Source organism: Podarcis melisellensis (genome assembly GCF_964234715.1).
Source record: "Podarcis melisellensis genome assembly, chromosome: 5".
In the NCBI taxonomy this organism is placed as follows: domain Eukaryota; kingdom Metazoa; phylum Chordata; class Lepidosauria; order Squamata; family Lacertidae; genus Podarcis; species Podarcis melisellensis.
In genome coordinates, this window is record NC_138537.1 from 36,133,136 (window position 1) to 36,160,366 (window position 27,231).

Here is a 27,231-nt window from a genome sequence, read left to right on the forward strand (position 1 = left end):
GCCTGCTCCTGATGAAAACTAATTTGACAGCTGATATAAGTTCAATCTGAATGCTCTAGAACTGGGTGTGGGGTAGGAGACCTGGAAAAAAATCACATCTAGCAACCAATGCACCCCTTTGGTTTCAGATAGTACATGGGTAGATGAGTCTAAAGATCCCAAGACACAAATTTTCACAGGCCTTTAGCAGCTATGGTGGTTTCCATGCACTCTGGTTTCTGTCACACTGTTCCATTGTGCCAGAAGCGGTTCAGTCATGCTGGTCACATGACCCGGAAAGCTGTCTGTGGACAAACGCCAGCTCCCTTGGCTTGAAATCGAGATGAGAACCGCAATCCCATAGTCGCCTTTGACTGGACTCAACCGTCCAGGGATCCTTTGCCTTTTTTTTATTTACCAGAAGTAATGTTTGTAGTGTTAACTCTGGAAGTCTATACTTAATTCTGACCACACAAAGCTTCCTGGTGTACATTGGGCTCCAGGAGGCTCTTTTATGTTATTAAGATATGAAGGCAACAGGTGTTTCACACTGTGGCTAACCAGGTGCCCATGGCTAGTCTGCTAGCAGGACTTTAGGACAATAGCTTGCTTACAGACTTTCTGAACCCTTGTTGGAAAGATGCTGCTGGACTAGACTTTGGTCAGAGCCAACAGGGTTCTTCTTATGTTCTATTTACAAGTGTTGGCTTCACTGATCATTGTGGATCTCTTCAGTGTTGTTCATATCAGCAATGAAAACTCTTAAGTTGCTAGTACTTAGTCTTTTTTTTTTGTTTTGTTATTATCCATGCTTGCACATGGACTTACATAACCTGTGGTCTATATTGGTAAACTATTAAACTTCTAGGTGAAGAAATATGCTGTTGGCCTTCTAACTTCTCCTTCTCTTATTTTGACATGGGGGTGTTCCTCTTTGGTTGTTGGTAAGAAAAGAAGTGAATTTCCAGCTCTTCACAATTTCTGTTGCAGAATAAACACATGGTATGTGTGCAGTCATAGTTCATCATATTAATGCAGACTGTGATTCATATCTTTAAAATCTGTAAGATTTTAAGTTATATCTGGTTTTTATATATCAGTGTATAAAAAACCAGTTTTATGCATATGCACCCTTTTAGCATGGTGAAATCATAGAGTCATGATTTGGAAGGGACCATGATGGTCATAGGTCAACCCCCTGCAATTTAGGAAGCTTTTGCCCAACATGGGGCTCAAAGCCATAACCCTAATATTAAGAGTCTCCAGCTCTGCTGACATTTGCTATGTCAGTTTGGCGCATGGTGAAGCAGTTGTAGTAGTGCTTAGTCCACATCCAGTCATTGTAAGTGAGGCTTCTTTATTCTTTAGGACAGGGGCTGTGGTGAAACCTGTCCATCCAGATGCTGCGGTACTACAAATCCCATCATCCCTGCCTATTGGCTCTGCCAGCTGGGGCTGATGAAAGTGGGAGTCCAACAATATCTGGAGGACCACAGCCATTCCTGCTTTAGGAACTGCTTCCCCCCCCCTCTCTCTGTGTGTGTGTGTGTGTGAGAGAGAGAGAGAGAGAGAGAGAGAGAGAGGGGGGGGAGGGAGGGAGGGAGGAGAGAGAGAGAGAGAGAGAGAGAGAGAGAGAGAGAGAGAGAGAGAAACTTTCCCAGTAAATCAAGTGGCAATGCTGAGTTTCTGGGCAAAAGTGACTTTTCTTTTACACGATAACATAATCATTGCTGTTGTGAGCACAGGGTGTGCAGTAGGAATAGTTGCCCATTGACTAGTCCTCATGCCTTCATTAGTAATCTATTTCCATACTTCTTCTATTTTGTGTTTGGGGTAGAGCAATCCAATGAAGAAGAGTTTGGATTTGATATCCCGCTTTATCACTACCCGAAGGAGTCTCAAAGCGGCTAACATTCTCCTTTCCCTTCCTCCCCCACAACAAACACTCTGTGAGGTGAGTGGGGCTGAGAGAAGTGTGACTAGCCCAAGGTCACCCAGCAGCTGCATGTGGAGGAGCGGAGACACGAACCCAGTTCACCAGATTACAAGTCTATTGCTCTTAACCACTACACCACACTGGCTCTCAGATGAGAGTTGAGGCGTGAAAAGTGGTACCAAAATGAAACAACAACAACACCACCATCTTACATATGCTGCTGATGGTGGAATAATAATAATAGCAGCTGGTGGCTAGACCTCATTAAATTTCTGTTAACGATCTGTGTCCCTGAGGCACTTGCTAATCAAGGCAGAAAGCAGACACAAACACAGATGAATTTTAAGCCATTCAGCTAGCTTCTCCTGCAGCATCTTGTAGCAGTAAGTCAGTTTTAAGCAACTAATGAGTGGTCCACAATGCAACAAAGCTTAAGAATCTCTGGGGAAGGGCCATAGCACACCTGGGAGAACATCAGCTTTGCATGCAGAAGTTTCCAGGTTCAGTTCCCAGCACTTCCAGGTTGGGACGGGAGAAGCTCCTGACTGACAGCCTGGAGATGTGCTGTGAGTCAGTGTACACAGTAATGAGGTAGATGGACAAATGAGCTTCTCATGTTCCTAATTACTGACAACTAATTTTAGGGGATCAGCTGAGCATGCCTAGAATTACCACCCAAGGATGTGGTCCTTGGGACCATCACACTGAAGGAAGTGCCCTTGAAATCTGTATTTCAAATAAATATATTCAGGAGTGAGGTGCAAAATTCACATAATCACCTGCTCTTTGTCCTTTTTACTGTGAGTGATGGCTCTGTCACCTGTTTGGGTGGATCAGGGTCCTTCCCTTTTTTTGACCAAACCAAGCCTTCCATTGTTGCTGAAGAGGAATGTCTCTCCACAACTGCCTTATTCATCCAGTGTGTGATAAATATCTTGAATGCAAGGGTTATGGCATGGAATGCAACTTTTCAACATATTTCCCCCTTTTATTTGATCCACTCCTCCATCTTCAACTTTTTTTTTAAAAAAAATTATAACTTCATGAATCATGGGAATCACTCGGCTGACAAAAATAAAAGAAATTGCTAAAGCTATGCACACACCAAAACACCCTTATCTCCACTGAGAAAATAGTCCCCCTCCTGCTGCTAAAACTGGTACAGCTAACATGTTGCATGATGCAGCTCACATTTGTACCTGATGATACGATCATATAAATAGTTTCTGAGCAGCTGTCATATTACACATAGCAGCTTCCTGCACCCATGGTTCATTATGGGTTCATTCTGGGAAGTCCCGGAGAGAGCCACATACCGCCCCTGTCGCGTGTTCCCCATCGACATCCTCCTTGGCCAATAGTCTGGTGGCAGCATTCTGAACCAGTTGAACTTCCTGAGCCCTCTCCAAAAATGGCCCAGGGTAGATCACAGCACAATGGCTCAAGTGATGGGCAACTAAGGTATGTGTAACTGTGGTCATACCCAATGTTTTAAAAAATGGGCACAGTTGGCATGCCAGCATGAACTGTGCAAAGGCTCTCTTGACCCGAGCACCATCAAAACCTGGGCATTCACATTAATGAAGTGAATATACATGGTTTTATATGATTTTATATGTGGTTTTATATTATTTTACTTTGCCTTGAGCTTTAAAATTTTGTAATTGGTGTGGGTGTTTTTTTAATATATATACTGGTCATTGACCGTAATAAAACGATGACTACTACTACATTCAAGACACATTCCAGTAGTACACCCAAACTGTGAAACTGAATTTTCAAAGGGAGTGTACCCTTACTCAAGACAGGTTGAACTCTTATTCCCTAATCTGCCCATCTACTGACTAGGAACACCACTGGCTTGTCTGCATTAAGTATTTTATTTATTTATTTATTACATCTATGTATTCTAAGGAGCTCAAGGTGGTGTACATGGTTCTCCTCCTCTGTGTTTCCTCCTCACAACAACCTGTGAGGTAGGTTCGGCTAAGAGATGGTGACGAGCCCAAGGTGGATTTCAGTTTGCTTGCCCATTGCTACCATCAGACCTGATTCAGTACTTGAACATATTTATTGGATTCAGATGGAAAGGAGAAAACAGAGTTGGGTGTCATTAGTATATTGAAGTCACCGAACCTCAAAACCCCAGGTGACCCCACACAATGATTTCATGTGGGTGTTAAATAGCACAGGGGACATGCTGGAACTCAGAAGGGACAAAACTGACTTGGAATCATCAACACAGCACTCTTGGATGCAACAGTGCCTTTGAGGAGGACTTCCCTCACAGTCTCTGAGCCACACTCACTGCCCCTTTTGTCATGAGATGGTGAGAGTTGTAACTCACGCACTGAAAGGTACATAGAGCTGAAGGAGGAAGCTGCACAAGTGATGCTCTTTCACACTTCCCCCTTCATCTCTTGGAACTAAGTAATTTCGTTGTCCCCGAGAGGGGGCAATGACAATAAAGATATTATTATTATTATTATTAACTAGACCACCTGAACTGAAAGAGGGTGAAAAGGTAGCAAGGGGAAAAGGGGGATCAGAACCACAGAACCTATAAAGCCTTAAATGGCTCAGGACCCCAATACCTCAAGGACTGCCTCTTTTCGTATGAACTGACTCGGACCCTGCAATCGTCCGGAGGGTGGTAAAAAGAGAACAGGCCTTTTCTGTGGTGACTCCCTGTTTGTAGAATGCTCTCTCCAGGCAGGATCTCTGTGTCTTTTGGGTTGCCTTGGGCAAGATAAAACAATTAATAAATGTAATTAATAATAATAATAATCCTAAAGTAGCAAATTACCTAACCTGAACTAGGGGATGAGAAGTATCCTGGCTTCAGTAGTTTGTTCACATTTCATCTCCTCCATTTTATTATGTACCTCACCTTATTTAGTATAGTGAGAGAAAATGTAAAACAGAACATAAATGAATGGAAATAAAAATAAGCTTGACTAAATAGGGAGTTTCTTTCTCAGATGCTTTCCAAAATTAAATCCTAGAACTACTTTTCATTCTCTATAGGTTATTAAGCAGTTCCTTAAAGGTCCTTCGTTTCAAACTGCTTTTTAAATCAGTGGCGGGTATATGATTTAGGTAACAATTTTATTCTGAAAGAAATCAATGGCAAAACTCACATTAATGTCTATGGAGTAGGGTTGTTACACAAATAGCCTAAATTCAGAGCTGCCTCAAACAGGCTGTTCTGTGGTTTGCCTTTGCAACAATGGTGGTGAAGGAACAGGCAAGGTGTTCCTGCCAGTTTAACTGTACTTCAGGTCCAGGAAGAATTAAAATGACACGGGGATTTCCCATGTGAAGCCTCTCAAGCCCTCTTGCTGTCCATATGAATCCCGTGCCAAAGTGACATTCTTCCTGCAAATGGAGGGAGGAGGGAGGAGCAGGAGCTATTGGGAAACAAGGACAGACAAACACAGTTGGGTCACTGCTTCTGCTAACACTGCAGAGTCCACTCTCTCTATAAAAAGGCAAGGCTGCTGAGTCAAAAGCCTCACAGACGCCGTGGGAGCAGTCTGTGATAGACACCTCTGCAACACCTCTCTCAAAGCCTCCAGGAAGAAGACAACATGAAGCTTGCTCTCCAAGCTGTGCTGTTCACTGGGCTTCTAGGTAAGTGAATGCAGGCTTGCAGAAAGGGGCAAGTCAAAGGCACTTCAAGGCTGCAAGGTGGAATTAGAGTCTGTGCTCAGACAATGGCAATCCTTTAAAAACCACGCCACTTTAATTTCTGCCATTCCTTGCCTTTTAAGAAATAGGGTTGCAAGCCTTTCAAATATTTTCCTTATGGAAAATAGCAAAGTCCTAGTTTGGGATGGCAGAAAGCCTCGCTGGTTTGCAGCAGTTCTTGCCTTTTGTTGAGGTCTCAGTCCAAGAGCCCTGCTGAGCTGAATGCTTCTGCTATCTTCTGTCATGCCCTCACCATATATTGAAAGCGCATGGCTTCCCCCAAAGAGTCCTGGGAACTGGAGTTTGTTAAGGGTGCTGGGAATTATAGCTGTGTGAAAGGCAGGGCTTTTTTCAGCTGGAACTCATCAGAACTCAGTTCTGGCACCTCTCAGGTAGGCACCACTAACATTATAAGGAAACAAGGTAAGTTCATGGTGAGTTCTGGCACCTCTTTTTCTATGAATATCAACCAGAATATCTTTCTTAGAGATTGAAACAGTTATTAACTATAAATATATAGTTATGTACGCTTAGGTACAGTGAACAGCAAGGTAGGGTTTAAGGAATAATATTTGAGGTATGCAACTCTACCTTCTGGAAAGGGCGCCAGTACCATTATTAATCCCACAATGGTGATGTGCTTTGACCAGGGTAGGGGGGCAGAATTGCATATTCCTCTGTGAAATGGTTCAGAAACCCACATTTGCAAAGTGTATGTAGGATAAAGGGCATTTGTTGGGGAGATTTGGAGAGGACAGTATGGTGGTTAAATCCTCTTGTGCTTCCCCCTTCCCCCACCGTATTTCTTCCCAACTGTTTTCCAGCTGCAGAAAGATAGATGTAGAAACAGCTTGAGGGAGATGTGGTCAGGGAAAGCTCCTCCTGGCAGCTCCTCCTGGCAGCTGATTCCCTCCTGCAAATCTCCCCAAACTGGGAGCCCTATGTTTGCATGTAATCTATGGTTTCGTACCCACACCATTGCATCTAAAGCACATCCAACACACATCTTCAGCACAAAGAATCCTGGGAGCTGCGGTTTCTTTTTCACAAAGCTGCAATACCCAGCACCCTTAAGAGACCACTGCTCCCAGAATTCTTTCCCAGGATTCTCGGGGATTGAACATGGGGTGCCTTGTGTGCAGAGCAGGTGCCCTACCCTTCTTCTAATTAGGGCTAGACTCAAATCAACTGGAATTAAGCTACAATGAATAGGGCTGCGTTAATTGCATGAGTGCAATTAATGCGTCTGGTGTTGGGAGGAAGCGACAGTTAGGATTGGTACTGTGGGGAGTAGGGATGGATGGATGTGTTCTTTACCCATTCACCTCCCATTATGTGCTCCCAATGAACCTCTCTCCCCAGCACATTAATTTCAGTACATAAGGGAATCTTCCCCTGGTGTTTAATATGTGTCCAAGTTTTGAGGGTAGCAGGATTTTATTCCCGAAGCACGAACATGTCTTGGGATGACTGCGTGCGAAAACACCCTACTAGAAAAGTTAACCAACAAACTTAAATTAGCACAGGGTCAAGCAAAGGAGGATGCCTTCACCCCGTGTGGTTCCCTTTTATCACATACGCAGCTTATAGCTGCTTGAGCATGTGTGGCTGAGAGTGTGAAAGCAATCTCTCCAGACTCTTTCGATCTAGAATGTGATAGCTCTGGCTTGACTTGTGACAGCACAGCTGGCATTCATCACAGGCTGAATAAAAACCTCAGCTACCACGAACTGAAATAATTCATTGCCCTTAAGTACTGCAACATCAGACTAAGTGAAGAGTGTTGCGTTCCTCTAAAACAGCTGAGTCTTTGTCTTGGGGCCAGTATGCGACTGCTCAGTGTGATGCAGTGCAAGACCTGGATTGAGGCTCTTGTGTGTAGGTTAAGCAACAGAGTTCTGATGAACAGAATCTGTAGAGATGCACTGAAAAACATGCAGCTTTGAGAAAATCTCATTTACATGGACAACAAGGAAACAGCAATTCAAGGATATGTACCTTATGTAGGCATCTAGGAGCAGTTCCAGATCTTCAGGATTCTGTCTTGATAGTCAAGGTTAGTTTAATACAGCCTTCCACAATGTGGTACCTAACAGATGATATGGGCTACAGCTCCCATCATCCCTGACCAGTGGCCATGTTGACTGGGCCTGATGAATATTGCAGTGCAAACCATCTGGTTGGGGAAGGTTGGTGAGCAAATCTTCTTACCCTGATCCTAGTATTAGACAATGGCACAGATGGGAAGAAAATCCCATACATCTGGGGAGGTGGACTTCAGACAAGGCAGTGTTATCATCGTTCATGGCCCATGATATCACAACACTTCCCCTCCTTTATTTTCTTCACAGCATCGTGTTTTGCAACGTCCGGGGTAAGATGGTGTACAACATCAACGGCTGAGCAGAACAAGTGTCAAAGACTGCAGGAATGCTTAAGTACCTCCCAGCAACCTGCATCTTTCCCACAATTCAGCTGTGTGAAGAAGAGCAGTCCCCATGACTGCATCAGTGCCATTGCGGTAAGTGATTAGTGGAAGCTGGACCCAAACACTGGGGGACTTCCCTGAATTCGGTGTGCAAGACAAACCAAACTTTTGCTGGTGGGTTTGTCAACTCTGCAGAAAATGGTTTGTTTCAAAGATCCTAGTTCCCTGGTTAGGGTCAGAAGTAGGAGCTAGGAGCGGCCCATGAGGCAGAACTGGGTGGTCTAGGGACAGACGTTGGAAAGTTCTGTCTGATCACAGAAGTGGCTGGCAGAATCCCTGGGGTCACGGAACCTGGGAGGAATCAATGGTAAAACAGTCTTTGCCTGTATACTCCCTTTTCAGACTCCAGTATGGGTTATTTGCCAGAAAATGGTTTTAGTGGTTAAAAAAGTAATCACTTTATTATGGGGCCATAGATCCAAAGAGGTTAAAACAAAGCATTCTCCTGGAGGCAACCTAAAGCAAAATCCCAGACAACTAGAACACTAAAGGAAGTCCCTTCTTGATCCCCTGGGCTAAATTATCAGTTTAAGATTGCTCTATACCTCCTTTCTGACTCTGGCTCTGTGAAAAAAGAGAAGAGAGCTCAGTTAATTAGGGGGTCCATCCATCACTGAGTGGTATAATAGTCTTTCTAGCTCCTTTCATTCCTGTCACCTCTTCCCATTTGTGTTTTCTTCTTCCCATTTGTCTACTCTTTTGTGTTTTCAGGCCTCCGAGGCAGATGCTGTCAGCCTGGATGGTGGTCTCATTTATGATGCAGGCTTGGCCCCGAATAACTTGAAGCCGGTTGTAGCTGAAGTTTATGGCACAAGTACAGGAGGTAAATTTCAACAGGGCTGATTTTGAGAATTCTGTTGTGCTCTGTGTTGTGGCAAGGCCCAAGCTGGGGTCAGGGTTCAGGTGTTGCTGCAATATGCTGCTTTGCTTAAAGCCCGGCCTGCTTAAAGCCCACTCCCAGAGGAGTGGAGAAGCCTCAGATCTTCCTGGGCCTACTGCAATGGAGTCCTCTGAGTTAGAGGTTAGAGACCCATCGGGTTCATCTGAGAGTGCTTCTGGAGCAGGCCTCACATGCCCATGAAGTGTAGGACTGGAACCAGTGGCTTCAAGTTACAAGAAAGGAGAATCTGACTAAACACCAGGAAGAACTTTCTGACAGTAAGAGCTGTTCAACAGTGGAACGGACTCCCTTGGTTTGTGGTGGACTCTCCCAGATCTTATTCCATCGCTCTAACCACTACACCACACTGACTCTCTAGTGCTAGGAGTGGAAGAACGTGTCCGTTTGGATTTCTCCCAGTTTTTCATTTTTCCATTATTAAATTCAGCTCTCCACATTTCTGCATCAGATAAGATTTTTTTTTAAGTCCTCATGAAAGTTCATCAAGCTTTTTGAGTGCATTTCTCCTAACATACAGATTTTTGTATGCAGTTTTGCTGAATTTTCAAGCCATATGCTGTAATAATACACTCTAGTGAGCTGTTCTTAAACTTAGTAGACAAGAGTCATTAGGAGAAGGTCTCCAGACTAGGGAAGAAGTAGTAAAGTTCTTCAGGAAGAACTTCCTGACAGTAAGAGCTGTTCAACAGTGGAACGGACTCCCTCGGATTGTGGTGGACTCTCCTTCCTTGGAGGTTTGTCAGCAGAGGCTGGATGGTCATCTGTGATGGATGCTTTAGTTGAGATTCCTGCATTGCAGGGGGTTGAACCCTTCCAACTCCACAATTCTATTATTCTTCATTGCCGCACAGGTCACAATATGCCTCTCTCTTTCTCCCTGCCAGGAGAATCTGTTACCAGTTACTACGCTGTGGCCGTTGTGAAGAAAAATACCGTTCAGTCACTTGCTGACCTCCGAGGGAAGAAATCTTGCCACACTGGCTTGGGCAGATCTGCAGGCTGGGTTATGCCAGTGGGGCGCTTGTTGAATCTTGGTCTTATAGAATGGGCTGGAGCAGAAACAGAACCTATAGAAAAAGGTAAGAAGCAGAGTAATGAAAGCCACAAGATTGATGTGGAAGGAGCGAGAACGGGCAGGAAGGTTCACCTGACCTTTGTTGAATAGATTACTTTCCAGCCACACAGAAGTCAGAGATTTCTTTCCATCCTCCATTCAGAGAAACAAGAGGCGTTATCATAGTTCAGAGACACATTCTAGCCAAGGAAAAGCACTCACAGGGTGCAGAGCAGGGCTGGTCAGGATGGTGGCGGCCTGAGGAGTGTCCTGATAGGGCCGCATTCAGCAACCAGGCCTCAGGTTCCCCATCCCTGGTGTACACCCTCTGGGAATTTTGGCATTCTGCCCTTTACTAAAGTGGAATGGTGACCCAGCACATGTTTTACATATAGCCACACTTCATAGGTACCAGGTATAAAATCCAGGGTTTTTATTTACATTTTATTTACCCAAGTGGCTGCAGAGCATGATCTGAGAAGTGTGTCCTAGTATCCTGTGTATGTGTGTGCTTGTGTGAATTTGTGTGTGTGTGTGCGTGCATAAGAGAGGATGGAGGAGGCTAACTCCTGTTTTGTTTAGGCCACACCCACCTTTTGTTTTGGCACATGGCCCTCAGAAGGCAAGCTGAGACAGGATGTGGTCCTTGACTGAAAGAGGTTTTCCCAGCCCTACCTTGCAGATATAACATTGCAGAAACTTCTGGGATGTCTGTCACAGGTTGTATGCCTCTGCAGTTGCTGAAACAGCATATGGTCTGAGATTTGTTTTCTGGGACATCACAGAACAGGGTTGGAGAACCTTTAGCCCTCCAGATGTGGCTGAACTACAACTTCCCTCAGCCCAAGCAAGCACGGCCAAAGGTCAGGGATGATGGGAGTTTAGCAGCATCTGGAAGGCCCAAGGTTCATCACCCCTGCCACAGAGACTCCTTGGACTTTGTGTTCCACCTGCTTTCTACCAAGAGGCGAGTGCTGTCCTTGACAATAATTGGCATTCTAAGGCGTTTGTGTGGCTGACCCATCCCTGATACAAACTAATAGGTGAATGCTATTTAGAAGAAGGGACCTGCCAATGCCTTGCCTGTGTGATCTTCTTTTACAGCTGTAGCCAAGTTTTTCTCAGGCTCCTGTGTCCCAGGTTGCAAAAATGAGCCAAATCTGTGCCGCATTTGTGCTGGAAAAGGTGATGAAAAATGCAGCCGGAACGACCCCTACGCTGGATATTCAGGGGCTTTCCAGTAAGTAACATGCATTTTTCATTTGGTTTCTTTTTTTGAGGGGGGGGGAAATGTCATAGCCCTAGGAAATTCAGGTGCTTCATAACCAAAATAGGAAAAGGAGGGGTTTGTTCTGAAATGCCAAACACAATTTTTGAACCTAACACTGGAAACATGCAACCTGAGAGCCTTTCTGGACAATCAAAGGACTGATGGTACACTCCCCATTTCCTTGAACAGCAAGAGAGCCTAAGAGCATCGCTACCTTCTTTTGGCAGAGGTGGGGTGTTTTTGTAATATTTGGTTTATTTAGAAACATACAAGTACAGCTAGACATGCTTCTATTGTGCAGTGGATTCTCTACCCTGCATCAGATGAGAGGCTGTGTATACACAGGTGGTGCCTTCAGCGTCCTGGAAACTCTGCTTTAAATGGTATGCCAGGGCTGCTGCTGCTGCTGCTGCTGCTGCTGCTTCTTCTTCTTCTTCTTCTTCTTCTTCTTCTTCTTCTTCTTCTTCTTCTTCTTCTCCTTCTCCTTCTCCTTCTCCTTCTCCTTCTCCTCCTCCTCCTCCTCCTCCTCCTCCTCCTCCTCCTCCTCCTCCTCCTCCTCCTCCTTCTCCTTCGTTATTTCATGCTAGGCCCATGGAGGAGGGAGTGTTCTTCAGGACTGTAGTACACGGGGATTTGAATTTTCACACTTTCTCCCCTAGCCATGATCTTGACAAAAATCAAAACCTTGTCAACATGTCTTTTCGAGTTAAAAACAAAACTTTAGCCAGATGTACATTCCAGTGCAGGAGAGGTGGAACTCTACAAAGGAATAAAAACAATCCACTCTCCTAACAGTGAAAAACAAACTAGAATGTTTCCGAAACAGCTAGACATAGCTGCGGGTGGGCTAGCTTAGTTGCCATTTTCCACATAAGTAAAGACATTTTTTAATAATGAAGGAAAACAAAGTTTCACATAATGGTGCAAGCATGGACAGGAAATTATATCCAACAGATGTCAGTAACATTTTCAGAACATGTGACATTTATACTTTACTGCCATCACAATAGCAACATTGCTCTTCTGTGTGTGGATGCATCTGCAAATCATTGCAGAAGTGCAGAAAGAGATGGAGATTTTTTATTTTTGTACAATAAATGCACAAATGACTGAGTGTGTGGAAGTCTCCCAGTAGTTTCTGTGGTACACAACTATGTGGCAAGCATTAAAATGTCCTCAGAGTCTTGTATATTCTGGTTACCGTGGGTAGCAAGAAACTGGTTAAATGTCTCCACATGGCAATGTAAAGTTCTACCACCAGTTATGGAAAAATGAATTTTTATTGTCAATTTCCAGTGAGGTAGTCATTTCAATCAGTTGCGGAAAACATGATAAAAAAAACTTGTGGCACTCTAAGAACTGCACACTCATTGTGACATAAGCTTTTGATGACTACAATTCCAGATCATAAAGCCCACAAAAGCTTAAATCATACTACATTTGTTAGCCTTTAAAGTACTACCTGACTCTTTATTGTTTATATTATGAGTTTTTGCTATGATTTCTGCTTTGGAACACTCAACTTGCAATGTCTGATTTCCTCTCTATTCCCTCATGATAAGTCTTTCCATTCTGGAAGAAAGTTTTTCTGGAACATTCCAAGCCTCAACTTATTTATTCTTCCACACTCTTACTACTCATTTGCGCTTCAAGACCCCCAAGACACCCCTAGGAGAATAAAGACACAAGGACATGGAATTTAGGTTAATGTTAATGGGCAAAATTTAGGCCACAACTTTATTGGTTACAGAATGTGAGCGGTATTGGCTTAGGCATTGGCATCAACAGATTATATCTGACTCCTACCCACTTTGCAGGAAGTCTGGAAGAGTAAATCACCAGTAGGGGGAGCCCTCCAATGAGGATTGACTCGAGCCCCCCTGGGTTCCTGCTGGGGTCGTGGCATGGCCCTGGCCCCTCCACGGGCTTCGGACATGATCCACACCACCGGATTCCTTTAATGGAATACCCTTATGCATGGAGGGGCAGGTGATGGCTGCACCTCTCCCCCCCCCACATCGCTATTCCAATGCCTAACCACCAAACCTTACAAAGTTGTGATGATTGCTATGAGGTAGGCGAAAACCAAGTGGCTGGTGATGATTTGCCAAGTGGAAAAAGTTCTACCAGGCCCCTCAACGGCGACCAACCAAAGTCCATAGCAAGGCCAGCAACCCTACCTAAAAGAGGGTGGGAGGGCGGGAGATCCGCGGTGTGAGGCTGAAACAGGAGCTTCCAGAGTCATGCCACAGTTTACATTGGCCCTGATTGGCCGCCTGGCGAATGGCGTAGCTGGGTCACCCTCAGTGTGACACGGAACACTACCCTGTACCTCGCTAAGGCGGGGGTGGGAGCTGGTGGCCCAAGTGCAACCCGGTTCCACTCGGAAGCGGAACCGATTTCCTGTGCTTGGTCATTCCTGAGACCGCCCATGTTTTATCTGTGTATTATGATTTTTAAATTCTTCAGTTATGGACTGTATCACTTCTGCGTTCTGTTGGTGCTGAAGAAAATAAAGAATAGTAGTTTGTATGCTCAGGATCTGTAATTCCTTTCTGCTTCTTTTAACACGCAGAAGGTTGGAGTGAGGACCCAAAAATTCAGTTGTTCTAATATTTCTTTCTCTTCTGCTTGTTCTTCTAGATGCCTGAAGGATGGAGCTGGAGATGTGGCCTTTTTGAAAGACGCAACTGTACTAGGTAAGGAAGGACAGCAAGTTTAGCCCTTCACATGTTGTTAGACTCCAGCTCCCATCAGGCCCCTGCCATCACTGCCTGAAGGTCAGGGATGCTGGGTACTGTGGTCCACAAAATCTGGAAGGCACCACACTACCTGCCCCAAAGTTCCTAGTAGAGCTCAACCCTCTGTGCAGACGGAATTCACATTTTTGAGTGAGTTTGTGCTGAGTTCCATGGACTGAGTTGGTTCTATGAAGGCTGACGATATGTGCAGAAACCTGTATGGTTCAGCTTTTTCCACAAGTGCCAAAAAATACACAACTTCATTTGTGAAAAGATCATGCAATTAGGCCATTCCAGCACCTGGTTGACTTCATTTATTATATCCTAAGAGCAAACACCCTATCTTACAGAGATGTAGTACAGTAACCACTTGAGCATTCCTTGGAAGGAACATTGAAAGATCTACCTTATGCCTAGCCAAACTACTGTTTCGGTGTTGTCTACACTGACTGCCAGTAGCTGTCCAGAGTTTCAGGAAGGATTCTGCCCCAGCCTTACCCAGAAATACTGGAGATTGAACCTGTAACCTTTTGCCTGCAAAACATGTACTCCACCGTTGAACTACAATGCTTTCCTGCAGGAAATTATAACCACTGTAATCCTGGATGGACTCTCAGTATATACAGGTGGAATCAGTATCATGTAATTGTAGAGTTTCACCTTCACCGTTTTTCATTATTAGACATCACAAAACTCTTAATCTCAGATTTGTGGGTTCAAGCCTCATGTTGAGCAAAAGATTCCTGCACTGCAGGGGGTTGGACTTGATGGCCATCGTGGCCCCTTCGAACTCTACCATTCTATGAGTCTATGGGCTTCTCATTTCTCAGCTTTGGTATTCTAGCATTTCAGGGTGGAACCTATCTTACATACCTGGCTTTAAATCTTGCTATCATTTTTCATAGCCCTCAGTCCAGAAGAAAGGAACCAGTATGAGCTGCTCTGTGATGATGGCAGTAGGAAGCCTATTGAAAAGTATAAGGAGTGTTCTCTGGCTAGAGTCCCTGCTCATGCTGTGGTAGCACGGAGTACCGACAGTCGGGCAGATGAGATCTGGACGGTCCTCTCCAAAGCAATGGTATGTATGTGTGTGTGTGTGTGTGTGTGTGTATGTATTTCATAAATTGTTTTCAATGACGTATCCCAAAGCAATTTACAATATAGTGGCCACTTAAAAACAACAACACACAGTTAAAACAACTGCACATAAGATTTATAAGACCTATGGGGGATTTCCCAGCATGCAAGCTTGTAAATTAAGTAATGCACACGCATAGAGTGATATTAAATGCTACTCCTACTCTCTATAGACCCACTGAAATGAAGTTTTAAGGTTTGAAGTCTGGTTCTGTTTTAAGTCCTCTGTTGGGAGCTGCCCAGAGTGGCTGGGGTAAAAATATGGGGCGGGGTAAAAATATACTACTACTACTACTACTACTACTACTACTACTACTACTAATAATAATAATAATTACACTACAGTCCTGCATTTCTTTGTTGTTTCTTCATTGGACCCCCAAAAAGGAAGTGGAAGTCAGGTAGACTATGCAAGTCTAGCAGTTAAGTTGAGGGCAGGTGAACCAATGGAATGTTGAAGGTGTCCACTGGAAAATAAAAGGCATGGAGAGAGGTGGAATTGACCTGCTTTTGGCGGGGTTGGCAGTGGTGATGAGTTTTCAAAACTCTTCTATGCACTCCATCTGACTTCATGTTTTCTTCTTACCTTTTCTCACTCTTCAATGAATATTTATTCTCCTATCTTAGGAGCTGGCTTCCCAGAACCCACAATCTGGATGCAAACTTTTTGGTTCTCCTGAAGGTCCTACCAAAGACCTTCTATTCAAGGATTCTGCTGTCAGTCTTCTTCGTGTACCTGAGTTAATGGATTCTCAACTCTACCTGGGCTCCCAGTACTGTGGTGCTATTCGGGCTATCAGAAAAGGTATGCAGGAGATCAGCTGCCATGGACCATCAGTACACTGGTGGTACCCAACTCTATTTCTCTGTATCATCTGGAAGTGGGAATGGCTGAGAAGGCTCCAGACTGGTGTCTGGATGCAGTGGCAGGCTAGATTAGCTTAATAAACTGAGTCTGAATCCTGACCAGACAAAGGCTCTGTGGGTGAGTGGTTTTCAGATCTGGTAAGTTGAGCCATTGCCTGTCCTGGATGGGATCAAATGCATTTTTTTTTTGGGGGGGGTGTTCCTGGATCCAGCTCTGTCACTGGAGGTTCAGGTCCCCACAGTAGGTAGAAGTGGTAAGAGGCATCTCTGCTGGTATTCTCTACACTCCGGCACATGTAACAGCACTGGCGCCAGTTAGGGTTGGACTTTGGGGCAGCTGTCTAGAGCCCCTTAATGAAGTCACCAGCACTTCTCTCTACCAGCACTTAATTTGCAGCACGATGAGGCATCAGAACTCCTGGTTAATTGAGTTTCTCCTTTCTGATCCTTTAGACAGACCTTCCCCTGATACCGAAGGGAGGATCAGGTGGTGCGCAGTGGGCAAGGCTGAACAAACAAAGTGCGACTCATGGAGTGGAGTGAGCGGAGGCTCCATAGAGTGTGCTGTGGCAGAAACTCCTGATGACTGCATCATCAAGATCTTAGTAAGTGCTTTGAGCGGCTCACCCCTTTCCCTTGTACCTTGCCACTGTGAGTCCTCACTTGGGTTTCATTGCCTCCATCCAGTGCGGTTTTGCTTCTGAGGCTGTGTACACATCATGCATTTAAAGCACGTTTCCTCACACACCCCAAGAATATTGGGGACTGTAGTTTTCTAAAAATTATTTATTAAATTTGTTAGTTGCTTTATCTTCCCTCTGTGGGCTGGATCATGTGCATGCATGAGTGCGCGCACCAACCATTTCCGGCGTTTGCGCAGATGCGATTTCTGGCACTGCAGAAATGAGTCCCCGCGCTGTGCCAGTTTAGTGCAGTGCACGGGGACTCTCTGAGTGGGCGGCTCGGTTCGGGGGCAGCTCGGGGGCTGGTTAAAGACCCCCGTGGGCCGCTTGTGGCCCATGGGCCTTAGGTTGCCAACCCCTGTTCTATAGCACAGGGAAACCTCTTTGGTTATGCTGATCATTGTACTTAACTCGCCAGCCAAAGTCATTACCTTAATAAAGGAACCAGTTTGGCAAGATTGCTCTTACACATTCTACCTCCACAGATGAATTGGAAGGGACTCGGGGAATCATGCAGAATAACCCCTGCCCACTCAGAACACTATCTTATCTTTGACCTATGAATCTTAGGGCTATCCAATATAGTAAGCTCTGGGTGTTGTTGGACTACAACTCCCATGATCTCTTCCCATTTGCCATCCTGTCTGGGTCTGATGGAGGTTGTAGTCTAGCATCTGGAGGGCATCTTATTGGGTACTGCATTATTCTATTTCCCCACCTCTTCTCCCAAGGAGCTCAAGTGTCATTTACTGCCTTCCCCTTCCTAAAGGGCTGTGAGAGTACTTTAAATGTTGGTGTGGACGGTACTAACCGTGTGCATTCTGTGCTCAGACACATTGAAATGTTTGGAGGAAACTAGCTTCCGAGTCTTCCCCATTCTTTCTAGTCAGAGCTCACTAACCTGTGAGCAAGACTGCAGCCAAAGAAGTTTTATATAGTGTTAATTTCACAATGTGTATTTATGTTCCAGCTTCCAGGCTCAGTGCCTGGAAGGCTGAGAGATTAATGTCAAGCTGCAAAACTTGAATTCAAATTACAAGATTTTAAACATGCTTCCTATTATGCAACATGGAGGTTAAATTTTAGAAAGGTCAGTCAATCTGATGATCTCTAGATGTTTTGGACTATAGCTACCAGTATCTCCAGCCAGCATAGCTGGTAGTCCAAAATATATAGAAAATATCAGGTTGAGGAAGGCTTTCATGCCACATGCATACCTACATGCAGGGCTACTGTTTCATGACTTAAGCCTTTTACAGGCTTAACAGTTTGACTGGGAAAGTGCAAGCATAACAAAAAGAAGAGGATTTTCTCTAATACTGGTTATGTCTAGATTGTTACATTTGTATATGGAACTCTTACACATTTGAGTAGATACCCGTACAGTCATACCTTGGTTTTCAAACACTTTGGAAGTCGAACATTTTAGCTCCCGAACAATCAAAAACTGGCAGTGATCGTTCCAGTTTTCGAACGTTCTTTGGAACCTGAATGTCGGATGTGAATTCTGCAGCTTCTGATTGGCTGCAGGAACTAACTGCAGCCAATCAGAAGCTGCGCCTTGGTTTCTGAATGTTTTGAAAGTTGAATGGACTTCCGGAACGGATTCTGTTCGACTTCCAAGGTACCACTGTTAGTGCTCTTTGCGCAATAAAAGCACACCTTCATAATCCCTCTCCAAAGAAAGCAGGTACATTGCAATAAATAGCAATGACTGAATAATGCCCCGGAGCAACAAATTTGCTTCAAACCCAATGCACATTTTCCGATGCACTCTTTCATGCATGGATGATGTTGTCTTGGCTATATAAAATATTTCTCATGTGGAGAATGTGTTTGCTATTAGCATATCTGATGTTCTTTGCAGAAAGATGAAGCTGATGCCATAAGCTTGGACGGAGGGTTTGTCTACACTGCCGGGATGTGCGGTTTGGTGCCAGTGATGGCTGAAGTTTACTGTAAGTATGGAAAATGGCAGTTTGACTCAATACAGCCCACACTATCACAAGCACACATCTGGAAATAACTTCTGATAGACCTTCATTGCAGTTCTGCAAGGGGCCCAATGGGGGTTTTGACCCACATGCTCAAAGTTTTACACCAATTTTGCATTGTGTTTATTATACCCACCTATGGGCAAGCATAGGGTGGCGCTGTGGGTTAAACTACAGAGCCTAGGGCTTGCCGATCAGAAGGTCAGCAGTTCGTATCCCCGCAATGGGGTGAGCTCCCGTTGCTTGGTTCTTGCACCTGCCAACCTAGCAGTTCAAAAGCACGTCAAAGTGCAAGTAAATAAATAGGAACCGCTCTGGCGGGAAGGTAAATGGTGTTTCCATGCGCTGCTCTGGTTCGCCAGAAGCGGCTTAGTCATACTGGCCACATGACCCAGAAGCTGTACGCCGGCTCCCTCGGCCAGTAAAGCGAGATGAGCGCCGCAACCCCAGAGTTGGTCATGACTGGACCTAATGGTCAGGGGTCCCTTTACCTTTATGGGCAAGCATATTGTCACTTCAGATAACAGCACATCACTGTGAAGGTGTGCCAAGCAATGCTCTGCATGTGATTCACTTTTATTATAAGTTCTCAGGAAGCATTTGGTGTTTGTCCCTCAGGTCTGTGACCACAAATGGCTTTACTCCCATTGCTGTTGTGGCATTGCAAAAACTGGGTGGGTTTGGGGCGGCATTCAATTAGCGTGTCCCATCAAGATTTCTGTTTGCACAACAGAACTCCCCCTCATTTTCTTCCCCCCACTCACCACCACACATGAACCCTGCATCCTCCCCAGATTTGCCCCAAAGGTTTAAGGGGGAAAGGACGGGGGAAGCAGAAATCCTTGTGCTGCAGAATGGCTTCATTAGTGCTACTTTGGATACAACTCTTTGTCTTGGAATATTATGTCTAGAACCTCTTTCTCATTCTCTTTGTAGCTGACCCTGCCGCATGTGCCCATCCAGAAACAGAGACAACAGGTGGGTAACTCTGGGACATACAGCCTTAGTAAACCTAGGATTTAAAGCTTTTGTTCATTTGTTAAATCTATATCTTACCCTTCCTCTCAAAAGAACTCAGGGCAGAAAACATGTGATTCAAAAAACAACAACCCAACACCTAAAAACATGGATAAACCTTTCTGTGCAATGTTTGTTTGAGAGAGAGACAGAGAGGGTCTAATATTATACTTCCATTTCAAGCTGTATTTATATAAATATAATTTAATATTTGTTCATATTTATATAAATGTATTTGCCACCTTTAAAACTCTTTCAAATCCAGTACTATTGGCAAAGATGGTCTCCATGGTTCCTGGCAAGATGGGGCAGGATGTGTCAGGAGAGGTAGAGGATGACAATTCCATGAAGGGTGTAGGTAGAGACAGTGCCGATCGGAAGGTGGGCGGTTCGAATCCGTGCAAGGGAGCTCCTGTTGTTGTGTCCCAGCTTCTGCCAATCTAGCAGTTTGGAAGCATACCAGTGCAAGTAGATAAATAGGTAATGCTGTGGCCAGAAGGTTAATGGTGTTTCTGTGCACTCTGGCACTCATCACAGTGTTGTGCCAGAAGCGGTTTAGTCATGCTAGTCACATGACCCGGAAAGCTCTCTTGGCTTGAAGTGAGATGAGCGCCGCACCCCATAGTTATCATTGAGTGGACCAGGTCCAGGGGTCCTTTACCTTTACCTTTTTTTACCTTACGCAGAGACAGCTCAAGCAGTGTCAAGGATGAGGGTCCTGGCCCCTGGTGGTCAGATAGCTCAGAAGGGGAGGGGGAGCCAACAGAGGCAGGTGCCACCCCACCTCCTGAGAAGCCAGCCAAACCAGACCCACCCCTGTCTCCTGGGAAAGAGTTTCCCCTGGTGGCTGAGCAGACCTGGCCAGGCTGGTGGTAGAGGGACAGTCAGAAGGTTGGACCACGTTGTTGCTGAAGACACATCGCTATCAATGCAGGCATGAGCAGAGCAGAGCCATTCTCTGCTCAGTCTTCTTGCTTGGGACAGGAACCTCATTAGTGATGGAGCACACTCTGCTCCTTCATACGTAGAGCAGGAGGGGTGCATCAATTGTGGTGGGACAATGTTTTAGCTCCTTTTTTGATTACATTTATAACCCAGCTCTCTTCCAAGGAGCTCAAGGCGAGCTTACACAATTCTCCCTCTTGTCATTTAATCACGCCTGGTCATGCATCCTGGACTCTGCCCGTGTACCCATTGAGCCTTGTAACCTGAACCCTGAGGGAAGCAGAGATGCAGCTGATTTATTTAATAAAACTTTCAGGATTTCCTGAGCCGAGAGTCTGGGTTTTTCATCTGAAAGCGGGAGCCAGGACAGAGAACCCAGTTTTCAAACTGATCTATGAGCAAAGCATTCTTCTGACTTATGCCTATTTTCCAAATAAGGACACAACAATAGAGAGGTAGTCAAGACCCTACCCACTCATTCATTCAGCATGTGAGAGAATTACAAGCTTTCATGGGCCAACTTGGCTCCCTCCCTCCATTAATTAGGGTCTCATTTGATTTGAGGTCTTATTTGAGATTTTTCTCCCCCTTTTCCTTTCCTGTCTCCAGTAAAGGGCTACACTGCTGTTGCTGTTGTCAAGAAAGCTGATACTGGATTCAACTGGAAGACAATGAGAGGAAAGAAATCCTGCCATACTGGTGTTGATAGGACTGCTGGCTATAACATCCCCATGGGCTTGCTTTACCAGGAGAACATTGGAAACTTCAATATTAGTGAGTGACCTCATGTTCACTTATTTAACTACTTTGCACATGACTCCCTTTCGGAGCCAAAAGTGGTTAAGTGGTATACAACCTGTTTAAATATGTAAACAAGCCATCTCACCCTATACATTATGTGTCAGAAACCTGGTGCCTCCTTTCCAAAGCCTGGGAAGCTTCTGCCCGGCTTAGGGAGGGAGGTGTGATGCTCACATGTGTGACATCACCCCCACCCCATAACCTTTGCAAGCTCACACTTCTGGCCCTAACTGTTCCCCTACGAAAAAATTCACTGCATGCCACTGTTTGGTGCTGCTGTTGTCCTTTTAAAAGGGCAGGGCTTTACATGGCAGAACACCCTAACCAGCAACATTGGAGGAGCTGGGAAGGACTAGGAGATAGACACTTCTACTCTGTTTCCTGCAGCACAGCCAGTGCTTTGCATTGTTCTGCCCAGCCCAGCACTTTCCTGGCTATTTTGTTTTAGTTGCAGTAAAATATAGCACTGTAAGCACAACACTGCTATAATACTATTTAATAAAAAATGTTTCCCAACACTTACCACATTGCTGAAATGTGCGGGGTGTGCGTCTTGTGATATCTGGCCAGGACAGAGTGCTGAGAATCTGCCATTCCAGTCGCCTGCTTAAGAATGGCTGAGTACAATGTATGGCACTGCCTTTTGGAGAATACCCTTGGATTGGCTGGCAATGTTTCCTTAGTCTATGGTGGAAATCCAGATGGCTGATAAACCATAACATGGGGGGGGGGGGTATGTTGGATCATGACGCAGTCATTTCTAGAGCTGACTCATTGAAATCATGCTTGACTTAGGTCCTACCTTGATTTCAGCCAATCTACTCTAAATGACTACATTTGGATGCAAAAAAAATATTTTTGGGATGGCTGGGATACTTTTAAAATAAGATAGCTAGCCTGCCAGCCAACAAGACTGAAATTTTAAGAAGATGGTGGGGGGAATCCGCTTTCCTCTATTCTATTGGGCATTCCAAATAGCAATCCTTTTTTTGTGTGCAAATATTTCACTGCAAATATGATATGTGGCCATCTTACAAGAACAGATACAGAAGAATTCCAAGTGACTATTCCATGTTCTCCTGTCAGGTACATTCTTCAGTGAAGGCTGTGCTCCAGGATCACCACCTAGCAGTCCACTCTGCAAGCTGTGCAAGGGCACTGGTACTGGAGGGGCACTCGCTGACAAATACAAGTGCAAAGCTAACAGCAATGAGATATACTTCGGCTACAGTGGTGCTTTCCGGTAGGTAACTTGGATATTAAAAACAAACTCTTATTCAGGAGATGATAGAGGAATGTACCCATGAGTTTTTCAAAGAGAAATCTTAAACAACTGCAGCAACAAGCCATTCAGTATTTTGTCTCTATTAGTCCATCAGATGCCTCCTCAGGCCCAGTTTCCTCCTCCTGTTACTTATTATTATTATTATTATTATTATTATTATTATTATTATTATCATCAGTGCTTTTTTCCCCTATAAAAATGTTTAGGGGGACTCTCATTTAGACTCAAGAAAATCACCATTTTATAGTTCAAATCAGGAAAAATAAATACAGTAAATGGACAAAAGTACAAAGATTCACAAAATGTTTAGGGGTATGCGTCCCCCTGCGTCCATCCAGAAAAAAAGCACTGATTATTATTGCTGTTGTTGTTTTTAAAGAACATTTTCATGAATTCCCAGGATTCAAAATCCTATGCAGGATATAAGCCTTGTTAGTATTAATTTTAAAATTAGCAGGGCAAAGCTCTACTTAGGATCCCCCCCTTTATCTCAGGTATGTGGAGCCTAGAAGCAATCACTTTGTGGGTACTGAATTGCAAACAACAAGCTCACATATTCCATGTCAAAACCTAGATATTGAAAGCAAGTTTCAAACTAAGATGTTTTGACTTCTGTCTCAAATGAAATCACTGCTCCACCTAGTGGGTGGAACAAATCAGCACAAATAGCATTTCCCCCACTTCAAGTAAAACATATTAATCTGTACTTTTGACATGGCTATTAAATATAAATCCAGGTAAATAGCAAAAAATAAAAATTAAAAAATCTGGTTGCCAGCATATTGCCATGATTTCAACATTACACTGAACTGGCCACAACTCTTTTCAGTTCACAGCATCTCATCAAATTATCATCTGTGATTAATTGCGTCTTTCACTTCTCATTGCAAATTCTGAATCCATTTGAACATAACTGGAAATATTCAAATTCATTTCAGCAGTCTGGTTCGAAGGAATTGACAAATGCTACACCAACATTTTTCTTTTAATTGTATTTTCTAGGTGTTTGATTGAGGCAGGAGATGTAGCCTTTGTTAAACACACCACAGTCCAGGAGAACACAGAAGGTATGTGGAAGGTTCATGCCAGGCCTAAGCAGGATGCGCAAGGAGCCCTACTCCTGTGGATTAACCTAACACAAATTTCACGAAGTGGCCACAGGTTTTATAGAGAAATGGATGTCTATTTCCCCCATCACTACATGCCCATAAATGTCCCCTGCTCACAAGGGGGATCCAAGCAGAATAGCATCTAAACAGCAAGTCAATTAGCAAGTCCATTGAAAAGAAGGGGAAATTCTGCATGAGTTACGCTGAGGTTGGCTAACTGCTGGCTCATGGAAATGTGAAATCTGAAGCAATTTAATTTGGCCCCTGATGGCTAAACTATATTCAAATTGAAAGGAACAAAGTCCTCATTTGGATGTTAAGTTTGTATGTAATATTATGCTGAGCCAAAGTTCACTATGAGTGTGAATCCTTACTGCTAGATGGAGACATCTTTTTTTTTATCAGATTGCCAACCACTTCTGGAGTGGTAATGCCAGTGGTGGGTAATGCCAGACCTAACAGAAGGCAAAGGCAAAGTGTACAGTAGGTTATGTTCTAGCCAGGCAAAAGCACTTGATGGTGCAGAGAAAGGCATGGCCTGTAAAGAGTCCCAAGGGCTAGCCAGAGGTTGTTGGGAGAGGCGCACTTGGTCTTTGGACTGGAAGTTCCATACCCATTGTCCTCCACCCAAGCACTCCACAAAAGAGAGAGTGTGGCTGTTCTTGTTGGCTCAGCCCCTGCAACTCATGGTCTGCCACCTTTGCACGATTGACACCTGTGAATTTACATGATTGCCTGCAGAGGGAAGCTTTGCACATACTGTTGTATTATATGGTGGCTTGCATGAGACTGGGGACCCTGCATGATCCGAGCTCCCAGTTACAAGGAAGTCTGCATATTGCAACAGTCAAGGGCAATGACAGCTGTTGGATGCTCTCCTCCTCCTCCTCCTTTTTACAAAATTTCTTTGCATACAATAAACTAAACTCTGCTTTTACAAGCTATAAAGAAAAGGGGGGAAAGGAGCAGGTAAACTCAGTTGCTTTCACTTGTCACAATTCTCATGGAAGTTACATAAAAAATATATCCCCTTAGGCTGTGCCACTGCTAAACCATTCCTCTTAAAGAAGCAAGTTCCAGTACTACATGCAGATACCAAAATATATAAAGTCTTCTTCCCCTGTGTAGCCATTTGCATCCACCTGTAGGTGTTGGTGGGGTATGTAACATCAGGGACAGGGTCACCTGGTGTGTGCTCACTTGACAGATCCCTGAATAGAACAATAAAAGCTTTATGATCTTTAACATTTATTTTTTCCTCCCAGGAGAAAACAAACCTGCTTGGGTAGGGACCAAGATGGCTGCCGATTTTGAACTTCTGAGACCTAATGGCGATCGCTGTCCAGTTAATGACTATGTAAGATGTGGTCTGGCCACAGTTCCTACTCATGGAGTAGTTGCAGCACCTGGGAAAGCAGAGGCTGTCCGTCGTGTGTTACTTGACCAACAGGTGAGGATTTTTGTGGGGTTTTTTTAAGGGGACTTCCCAGATCACAACTCACAATAAATCTGTTGGCTTGTGATAGCTTTTAAAAATAGTATGTAAATAAATCACACCACTTCTGTAGAGGTAGCCACAGTTGGACAAAATTCTTTGTACAAAAGACACCCAAGGGAAGTGTAGGAACAGTTTAATCATTAAGGAGCGCTCAGTAGGAAGAGAACAACTGTGAAATGTTTGACGCACCATTTGGATGGCATGTGATCACCACAACCTTTTACCAAAAAGTGGGTGACCAAAACTTTAACACGACAGCTAACTGAATCCTGCTTTTCTTCCTTAATTACAGGTTTTTTTTGGAATCCATGGATCAAGAAAAGAGGATTTCCAAATGTTCCAATCTGAAACCAAAGATAGCTTGTTCAAAGATGGCACTCAGTGCTTAGTTAGCACAAAAGAAAAGACCGCCGCTGCTTACCTTGGCGAGCAATATCTGACTGCTATTGGTGGATTCAAGAAATTCTCACCTTCAGGTATCAATTATACACTGGGATGAATGACACCAGTCAGCTTCAGGCAAAACCTGGATTTCAGTTGCAGTCTAGACAGTATTCTCTTATAGTCGAAGAGGAAGCATTATATTTTTCCTTATCAAGGCTTTCCAGATGTTGTTGGAGTACAAATCCCATCAGTCCCACCAACATGATCAATGGTCAGGGATGCTCGGAGCTATGGTCCAGCAACATCTGAAGGACCACAGGTTTCATGCCTCTGTTCTGCATCTTTTTTTTTTTAAAAGCAGCCTTCCCTGATTTGGTGCCCTCCAGAAGGTTTGGACTATAGCTCCTATCATTTCTGACCATCAGTCATGCCGTCTGGGACACTTGAGAGCTGCAGTCCAGAACATCTGGATGGTACCATGTTGGGGGAGTCTAGTTTAAAGGGCATTTTAAGTGAGTGGCAAAAAGTAAATATCAGTAAGGACCAATGCTACATGACCTTTTTAAAAGGCAGTTTCATAAACTATATGTTGTCGTCCCTCCCCCCCACACACACTTTTGGCTTGTGCACTTTTGTTGTGAATTTTTAAACATGTGTGCTCCACTATATTCTATAACAATTTTGCAAAGCAGATGTAGTTTTTTCAGTCCTATAGAAGTTATGCAATCATCCTGTTCCCAATATTCTGGATAGGAAAACTGAATGAAATATAATGTTATTAGCTAGCTACACTGTTCATGCTCCCTTTCCTTCATTAGTCTGCACAAAACAGACCTTTGAGAGAGTCCATACCCATATTCAAGATGTGATATTACCCGAGGCTTTAGCTCCTAAGTCTTAGACAAATTTTCATTGAGATTAAAATGGTTTCTAGGGCATTACGAAACATTGCCAGAGTTTGTCTGTTTTGGTGTGCTGATCTTAAACTTTCCTTTTTATTTCTCTTCTCTTCTTTCTGTTTTTATGTTACAGAACTACTTAAGGTCTGCAACTTCCACCATCATGATGTCTAATGTGATGAAAAGCAGCTCCTTGTGATGAATGAGTAGCACTGGAAGCATCATTTCTTTCTTGCCTTAACTTGGGGATCTGTCCAACTGTTTCTTTTCTCCTTAACATCACAACAAAGTGTGTTCAAGCTTCTCTTTGTATGGCTTTTTAACTCCTTGGTGTCACTAGTGCAAATAAATAAATAAAAGTAACTCTCACAAGCTAATTCATCCTGTTGGCTATGATTACTGATTCCTTTAGGGCAGGGGTAGGGAACCTACAGCCTGCCGGTCACAATGTCCATTATTCAAATCTACCAGCTACGGTGGCTGCGGCTGAAGCATATTGGAGGGCCACACATTCTCCACCCCTAAGAACATAAGAAGACCCACTGTAATAAAT

General features: G+C 44.1%; 1 protein-coding gene across 1 annotated transcript; it reads left to right on the top strand.

Annotated features, from left to right (window-relative positions):
* The first annotated feature begins 5,389 nt into the window (after positions 1-5,389).
* TF (transferrin) lies at positions 5,390-27,055 on the top strand. The gene is made up of 17 exons (XM_081910400.1): positions 5,390-5,548; positions 7,957-8,126; positions 8,805-8,916; positions 9,879-10,073; positions 11,153-11,288; positions 13,962-14,017; positions 14,965-15,137; positions 15,824-16,001; positions 16,517-16,668; positions 18,614-18,704; positions 19,677-19,718; positions 21,312-21,476; positions 22,590-22,746; positions 23,791-23,855; positions 25,163-25,347; positions 25,688-25,871; positions 26,812-27,055. The coding sequence occupies exons 1-17, from the start codon at positions 5,506-5,508 to the stop codon at positions 26,850-26,852; spliced, it is 2,145 nt and encodes a 714-aa protein (XP_081766526.1). The 5' UTR covers positions 5,390-5,505; the 3' UTR covers positions 26,853-27,055.
* The last annotated feature ends 176 nt before the right edge of the window (positions 27,056-27,231 follow it).